This window comes from Mya arenaria, chromosome 13, assembly GCF_026914265.1.
Source record: "Mya arenaria isolate MELC-2E11 chromosome 13, ASM2691426v1".
NCBI classification, from domain to species: Eukaryota; Metazoa; Mollusca; class Bivalvia; order Myida; family Myidae; genus Mya; species Mya arenaria.
In genome coordinates, this window is record NC_069134.1 from 3,679,944 (window position 1) to 3,688,883 (window position 8,940).

Below are 8,940 nucleotides of genomic sequence, written 5' to 3' on the forward strand. Positions count from 1 at the left end.
AATAACGGTATTTTCTCTCGAGTTATTGCCATCCTATTGCAAAAAAGTAACTGTGCTCTGATTTTCTCTTATATTTGAATCATTTTTAAGAGATAGGTTTAACATGTGACAATATACCCGGCAAGTGCCAAGTTTAATTGCTTATTTATATAGCGTAACGACAGCTAAGACAACACGTCATTTACAATAAAACCTGGACGTCATTTACAATAAAACCTGGACGTCATTTACAATAAAACCTGGACGTCATTTACAATAAAACCTGGACGTCGTTCAACCTAGATATTATATGATTTTGTAATCTTTACTTCCAGAATATTCTTCTTTATATATAAGGTGGTCTTATAATACCGTTTCATAAAGTTTTATATAATTTGTTTGCACAATGCCAGTCGAAATACACAGACTGTCAGTGACCTGTGTGTTTTTCTGGTTTCCGTATACAATTATATAAATGTGATAATTTGTAAAAAAAAACAACAACAGGAACGGGTTTCCATTAAGTTTAGCCATTACGCTGTATTCCTCGAAATAGTTTCAGGAGTCTGTTTTCGTTCTTTTATGACTCACAATATGTCAGTGCCAAGCCTGACTTCAGCACCCTTTAAACTGTTAAAATCGCCGATAATCATTTCTCATATACTGCAGCAGATCTAGACGATCATATCTAAAATCAAATGAGTTAAAAGGGGGAATGTGAGCATTTAAGCTTCTATGTAATAATGTGTTGTGCGGTTCCAAAGAGCGAAAGAATCTTCTAGGTATCTATAAGCTATAAATACGCGATGTGACTGATATATACGTGATATCGGTCTGACAGGTTTCCTTCCTATGTATATGTTTGATTGGCATGATAGACGGGATATCTGAACTAATGTCGATATGTAAGATATAAATAGTAGAACTTCAGAAGTTGAACTTGACGGGAGACGCCCGAGTTTCAAGGTGGCTGCCAAACTTGTATGGATGATTCAGAGAGTCCGGTCATATTTAATACACGTATGGCAAAACTTTTCAGGGCACAAAGAAATACTTTCTTGAAAAACGATGTTAAGTCAATATCCAGTGCAAAGGTGACCCTCTGAGTTCTAGGTCAGAGGCCTGTTGAAAAAAGCACTGGTCGGTCGGACAATGCATACAACATGCGTGATATACGAACACGAGACAATGCTATCCTATCCTGTGACTCATATGTAGAAAAAATGGGGAAACGAGTGCAAATCAGTGTCAGTTTTCTTCAGTATTCCCAGTCGGACTTCAAGATTTTTCAAGAAACAAGGTAACACTGCACGTTACCGCACGGTGCAATCGCACTGTTACATATACACATGTATATATATGTGACAGGACATGTACTGTAGCTCGGTCGACGACCATACCGTGACTTGTTGAATCAACTACATGTATAGATGAACATCACTTATCAAATCATATTTGCCTGTGTTTGATATGTAAACAGTATATATAGCTTCTTCATGTCGTGTCGGCGCCCCAGACGGGTCAGAAGGCGGGCCGTGACTTTGGAGGACAATCAAGTTTCCGTCAGCCGCGAGCATCCCGGCCGCTGTGCTGCGATCACGAAGTACGAGTGCGCGGGCGTTTTTGTTTTTTTTTGTCAAGCTGAGTTGCAAATATAATTTGCAATGATTATAGTTGCATGTGTATCACCGCCAACTAAATGTTTGGCACGCATACTAGGGACTATGTTCTTTACCGATATAACTGCATTGATAATGCAATTCAGTGTTTTACAATTAATGCGTTGTCGGAGCAAGTGTGGGTTTTTTTGTATAATAACTATAAATGCCGAATATTTTATTTAATACATAACGTCGATTTTCGTCATTGGACGCATAAGCTTCCCGAATGAACCGAGTGCCAGCATATAAGTGCCCCTTTGTACAGTGCATGTCCCACCAGAGGGGCGGATACAAGAGTTGGCGTTTGAATGTGCACTGGGCACTTTCAAGTGGAGTGCAACTAAGAAGGTATACGCCCCCTTTACGAGGAATTCGAAAATAAATGCTTTTAATGAGTAAATTAGCACTAAGGTCGTTTCAAGAATTGAATGGCTTAACCATTATATCTGCAATAGTGCCCACGTCTAAAATCCGTTACTGAACCAGCGTCTCCTATCGGTTTGTCTTCGGAACTTTTCCTTTTTGTAACCGAGTCCCAGCTACGTTAGTTCAAGGTCAATGTTTAAGTCCGGTTCGGAATATTTGAGATCATCATGTGTCTTGCCTCGAGGATTTCGAAACGACGTATTGACGACTCGCCCGCAGAACATTACGGCCTTCTTGGTTCTCGCAAATGTCGCACTTTGTGGTGAATTTTACAAACAGACCAATTAAAATTCTATCAACTATGCTTCCCTTGAAGATGAAAGGCGATTTAGTCCGATCGATTTGGCCAGAGAGCCATCTTTTGTAGCAGTTCTTTGGTTTGATTTCATAATGACTAAATGTACCCCTACTCCAGTTAACTGGCTTTAGGGAGTATCAGTCAGTTCCGTCGACTATTGGCAACCTGACAGTCATGGTTATTAGTATACTCAAGTATTTGCGTCATACTATAATTAACCACAGTATGAGTTGGCATCTTCCCATTATATTCAATCAGGCCGAAAAAAAAATGTCCGTTTCGGGTAACCCGACCCTACCTATAAAAATGCGCCGACCCTAACAATTTTTACCGTTTCTGAGCCAAAATAATATTCGTTAGCGAATAGAGTTACGAAGGGCGGATAAATGCAGATTTTAATCAGAATTATTGTGTATATGATAAAACAAAGTCAGGCAATGACAGTAATGTAGGAAAGACTGTCATGTGCAAGAAAACACTCTGAACTTACGACAGATTTTGAAAAAAAAAATCCCTACCTACCGTACCTAGAAATTTTGGGAAGGTTACCCTAAACAAACATTTGTTTTTGGCCTCATTATGAAAGGAGATGTGCAGCATCTATGTTCGCTTTTGTTGTAATATAAACCTAACCGTGCGTAACTAGGCAAACCTAGATATTTTGTTTACGTTTATATGCTGATGTAAACCCGTTTACTAGTTTGCATGTTCTTATATATTTAGAAAATATTAAAGCTTCATTAAAACGCCTTTTTTAAACAATGATTATTTTTAAGCTGATGTTTTAGTTTACAGGTGTTTTTGGCTTCTGCCGATTTCCGTGCAAGAATGTTTCTGTTAATAGCATCGCTGACTCAAGTCTATCGCGGTATCGGTGATAAAAAAGCTATCTTGATTCTTTCCAAAGCGTTCAAGTGCAAAATACGGATTACTCAATTACTTAATATTCTAGGAATCTCTTGACTTCAAAAAAATACATGACAGAACAAATACTGAGTTTTCGAATTGTATTCTCTTCTTTCATATAACAACGGTGAACCAAACAATGATGATTTACCTCATTAAACAATATGTATATCACATCATGTCAACGCAAAGTAACAACAATAGACACTAAATATACTCATATCAATCAATACATATTCAAACTAAAATGACATAAAGCTTTAAGTGGTCTCAAACCCTTTAAACACTGCCATTTTAGTCATTGAATTGAGACTTTTTAATGTACAGTGCCAGAGGTCTTGTGCTAGTGCCAGCATAAACATAAAGCAAGTCAAGAAAGCATTTCACTATGTCGCCAACTTCCAATCCATAAAGATGGTTGACAATACATTTATATTAGGCACAGAAATTAACATTGTGAAACTGGTCAGACCACTTATAAATAAGAGACAATTTAGTCAACATATTACGTCTCTTATTAGGGTGGTTTAAAATACATAAATAAAACAAGAAAAAAAATAAGTGACATTGACAATAAGAAGAAAAAAATCTCTTTTTTTAACCACCCATATAAACAATTTCTACAAATAATGTCGAAAATGAGCACAGAAATATCATATGCTTTCATATTACCGGTATAATAATATAGGTTTGCATTCTTTTTGTCTTCACAGAAAACAATTTAACAGCTCCGATTCTCATAGTCATAAAATTGTCAATGATATCCTATTCTGTGATAAGCATATACTACGTATACAGAACTGCTGTTCTTGCTCCACTATTAACATTGGGGACTATGAAAATCTCTTGTCTGCTGTTTTGCGAAACTGCAAGAACTTTGTGATGAGATCTTCTTAGAGGTTCCACAAGTTCATGCACAATGCCCAAATGAAAAAGAAATGAACGATGTATGCAACACTGTATTCCAAGCCTCTAAGAATCTGGCAGGCAGTCTGATAAGATTTCTTTGGCACTTGAAGTCATCTTGCTAGGAAAACTAATGTCAAATTCCACAATCAAATCCCCTCTTCGTGATGACTGTTTCGGCTGAGGAAGGCCCTCCCCCTGAATACGCTTTACGGAGTTGGGCTTGATAATCTCGTGCAACCGGAGAGGAATCTTCCGACCGTCTATGGTGGGTACTTGTAATGTGGTTCCACACAATGCCTGAAATGACAATGAAGGTAATTTTTAACTTAACATTTTAGATTTTTGACCTACAATAAAATCTGACCTAGACTCAGTTCATGAACCATACATGTAGCTCCAGATAAGCAGAGCAGATGCATAATTACGTTATTATAATCACATAAAAATATATTCATTGAAAGCACTAAAACAATGACAATTCTTTAAAAACAATGACAATTCTTTTTTTATGATTTAATTATGTATACTCTTAAGCGCAGAATATTTATGATTATGCATTTAAACTTACCTGTTTTAGGGAAATTTTTGCCTTGTACCGGATGTCAGTACCATCTCTGGTAAACATTGGGTGTGGCTTATCCTTTATCACAAACACTATATCTGCTGGTACATTATTCGGTGTTTGGTCACCTTCTTTTGGAAAAGTTATTTTAGTTCCAGCTTTCCAACCTGACTTTACATCAATTGTCAATATCTTGTCCTCCATTCTTGTTGATCTACCATCAGGGTTCAGAACTTTTCTGGTAATTTTAAGTTTCTTTGTGCACCCTTTGTAAATGTCTTCTAGTGACACTTGTAAGTCTCTAACAACAGCATTGTCCTGGTGTTTTCTGCGAGGCATACCATGCCCCATACCACCACCACCAAACCCTCCAAATCCAAAGGGATCATCATCGGTTTCCATAGATTCCTGGCCACTCATTCCAGGTCCGAAATGCGATGTTCTGAACCCTTGCCCTTGGCCATGTGGACCCCCACCGAAACTGAAGAAGTTCTCGAAAGGATTTTCGTCACCAAAGAACATTCGGAAAGTTTCCCTGGGGTTGCCCTGGTAGGTGTAATGAGCCCCGCCATTGCCACCACCACCCCCGCCGCCGCCACCAGCCTTCAACCCATCCTCACCGTACTTGTCATAGATCTCTTTCTTCTGTTTGTCACTAAGCACATCATAAGCTTCCGAGATCTCTTTAAATTTATCCTCTGCATTGGGCGATTTGTTCTTGTCGGGATGATATTTGAGGGCCATTTTTCTGTAGCCCTTCTTAATTTCTGCTTCCGATGCATCCCGCGACACACCCAATACCTTGTAATAGTCCTTACCCATATTAAAGGCACACACTAAATGTTCACAACAAAAAATATATTGCAGTCTCCTTATTGCTCTTGTTAATATTTGAGTTGATGTGGCGCAGCTGTGGGTTTTAAACACCAACAGAAAGAGAAAGAATGTTCTCGATTTTTCCACTGTTTACGTCACATCCTCGAGAATCTTCCAATGAAATCAGAGACAAAATATTTTCCACCAATGAAATCATGCAACATATAAAGGCTACGCCTACATCTGACATATTTTAAGAAGGAAATTCCCATGACCTATATTTTTGACAGCGGGGTTAACAATTATAAGTATGCATATAAACATTGAATCGAGCATTTAATTGGAAAAGAAACGTTTAAAAAAGTTAAATATAATTTCAATAAAGATTTTATGTTATTTATTTGATCATATTGAAACAAGGACATATGGATTAGGTTGCGCGCGGAAATTAGTCTTAAATTAAATCTGCTGTATGTTGGTATGCCTCCCTAGAAAAAGCAGACAACAATTAAAAAGCAATAAGGAAAATTACCTTTACATGTGTTAACTCCCTTTACAATAATTCGCTTTTGGGGCCGTATAATTACTTGTTAATACCTGGGACCAATAATAATCGTACTGCCAGGTATTACTACTAATAGGTTTTGAGTCTTTAAAATGCCAAAATGACTTGTAAAAAGAAATATCAAATAAAATTGCATTGATGCTTTTAAGATATAGATAAAGATAAGATAACATATAAGGGTTATTTAAAGTCGACAAGGTGTAATACAAATAACAGCTCACAGAGCTTTTTTAACCGACTATATCTTAACGTAATGTAGAAATATAACAGATATATTATGACTATAAAATAGTAGGAATAGTAAGACATGAATAGTCTCAGCATACATAACAAACGCATGTAAATGTACCTTCTAGATGGCCCGCAGTGCCAAGTGAATGCGGTGGTGTTGCTTACCTAAGATATTTGGCGGGGATTTTACCAGCAGTTTATCCCCGCGGTGCGAGGATTTTACCTGGGATTGGCTGGACCGAAAGTCAAAGTCCCAGCAATTCCCCGGACCTGGGGCGTGTGGTTACAATTGATTGGTGCCCAACGACGGTATAAAATAGTCTAATAAGACTAAAACAAGGTGCTTGAGACCAATATATTTTTAATCAAGTTCAACTTGAATAATGTTAGACAAATATATAATGAGTAACATAAAAAATGTTGATATAATGTTGGCCTTTTTCTGATCTGTGATGCGCTCCTGGTAAGACTGTAATGGCTACTGGTGCGTTAGTCGCCTGTGCGGATGTACTTTTCGGCGGTGGTGTCTACAAAGTATTCTTGGATATTGTACATCATATGCAGCATGCTGTGTCTACGTCGCTGTTCAAAAGTCATCCAGTTGAGGCAACTTGAAGACCGTTTTGGAGTTCTTGGCGAGTAGTTATCTGCGCTGTACCTGCTCAATAGGTTTATATACAGCCTGTTAATAAGGGTCCTATACAGTTGAGACATTTTCTAGTACTGGTCGGACCATTACTTTGCAGGAAACTTCCTTAACTGGTGGCGTGCATTCCTTGATAGGAAATTGGATATTGAAAAGCATCCATTTTCTTTTCTTTCATTATCATTTCTCATATCAGAACAGTAAATGCTTTATTTAGTATCACTTCATCAGAACAGTAGGCGGATCTCTTACTCAATAAGTAGTGTACAATTAAATTACAACGATATTCACTCCTAAACAACATAGCACAGGTATAGCTTTTTCTGATCTGTAGTTCTTGTTAGCAACCTACATACATGTATGTTAAATGCATGATCTGTTCTTTTTCTGTCTACTTGCATTTTTTTACTGTGTTGTTTGTATTACTATGTAGTCTTGCCTTAATTTGCATTGTTTTGTACTCTGGCATTATTTTGCATAGTTAGGATTTTGTATTACTGCCTTATTTTGCATTGTGTTGCTTGCATTATTTTGTCTTTTGGTAAGCTGCTTTAGAAAATATCATGCATGTCTGTTTATCTTGTATAACCTTGATACCTGTAACCTAGCATTATTGTGATTTTCTGTGTCTTTTGGTTAGCTGCTTTAGAACATGTCATGCATGTCTGTTTATCTTGTATAACCTGGATACCTGTAACCTAGCATTATTGTGATTTTCTGTGTGCATATTGTCAGTAATTATATAATATTCAATAATTTAAAGCAAATGATTTAATTCTATTTCTATGAGTATCATGCTAATCAGGTCACTTCAAATCTTATTTGAGCTGATATTTTGATTTCTTAGGCCATTTTTTAAACACACACACTTGTGTCATTTACAATTTTTTTTTACTTGAACTAATATTTTTTTAAGCTCTTTTAAACCTCTTTTGGTAAGATTACCATGTCTCCTATGGTTTTGTGCTGTAATTATGTAAGTTTTACTCTCTTGTAGCTGCTTTATATATGTTATCCATATACATTTGTTAAATAGTCGGTATAAAAGCTCATCAGAGCTTATGTTGTCTATATATCTGTCTTGCCGACTTTAAATAAATCTTATCTTATCTTATCTTACCTTTGGGTATATCTCGGGTAGTTGTGAAGTTTAACAACTTTCAGGGTAAATCTTTGCTCTTGAAATATTATTTGCTTGTATTTTTGTTCTGTACATTCGCACACGTCCTGTTTTAGGTTCTCTTATGCAAATATATGTGTATTAATGTTTGGCACCACTGCATCTTTAAGTATATTTTCAAACCCTGGAGCAGGGAAATTGTACTAAACCCCTACATTCTGTAGGTTCGGAAATGTTCAAGGCATCTCAAATCCACAGATACTTGAATGTATGATGCAGATCCCAACAGCTGCCCCTGGCTAACTGTACTTTAAAAAGTTGCCTGTGGCCTCCTTTGGGTAACATCAGTCTTGACCCTGAAAAAAAATACAACATTTTATGGGCTGCTTATATAATCATAGACAAGTCATGGAACACAATTCAAGTATTAAACATGATTTGTCGACGATATTTCAACTTTCTATAAAATCAAAAAATCCACTAGGGTTATAAAATAGCCAATAAAATGTTGTACTTTTTGTTTTCAGGGTCAAGCCTGATTTTACCCAACTGAGGGCACAGGCAACTATTTAAAGTAAGCCATGGGCAGCTGTTGGGATCTGCATCATACATTCAAGTATCTGTTCTCAAATCCATTGGAACCAAAACTACCAGACCAAGGTGTGAAAAAAACCTCAAAGCTAATGCTACATTTCGTCTTAAAAATAATAGTTATAATCCATTGTTTTTAAGTATTTCAAAACTGGCCCGCAATTATATATCTCCCTTATCAATATGTTAATTTTGTGCATTGTCCATGATTGGCCAGAATTATAAACACT

The 8,940-nt window shown here is 36.8% G+C and overlaps 1 protein-coding gene across 1 annotated transcript; it reads right to left on the reverse strand.

Moving 5' to 3' along the window:
- Window positions 1-3,357: 3,357 nt before the first annotated feature.
- On the reverse strand, window positions 3,358-5,671 carry LOC128214973 (dnaJ homolog subfamily B member 5-like). Its single transcript, XM_052921695.1, has 2 exons — window positions 4,748-5,671; window positions 3,358-4,476 (listed from the first exon to the last, which is right to left on the reverse strand). Exons 1-2 carry the CDS (start codon window positions 5,561-5,563, stop codon window positions 4,243-4,245), a joined length of 1,050 nt encoding a protein of 349 aa, XP_052777655.1. The 5' UTR covers window positions 5,564-5,671; the 3' UTR covers window positions 3,358-4,242.
- Between the last annotated feature and the right edge of the window lie 3,269 nt (window positions 5,672-8,940).

What these genes read in the sequence shown, in the direction of transcription:
- LOC128214973 (XM_052921695.1), bottom strand. Translation starts at nt 5,563, where the DNA reads ATGGGTAAGGACTATTACAAGGTATTGGGTGTGTCGCGGGATGCATCG. An exon ending in CAAAAATTTCCCTAAAACAG is followed by an intron (nt 4,477 to 4,747) that starts GTAAGTTTAAAT and finishes TTGTCATTTCAG; the next exon opens with GCATTGTGTGGAACCACATT.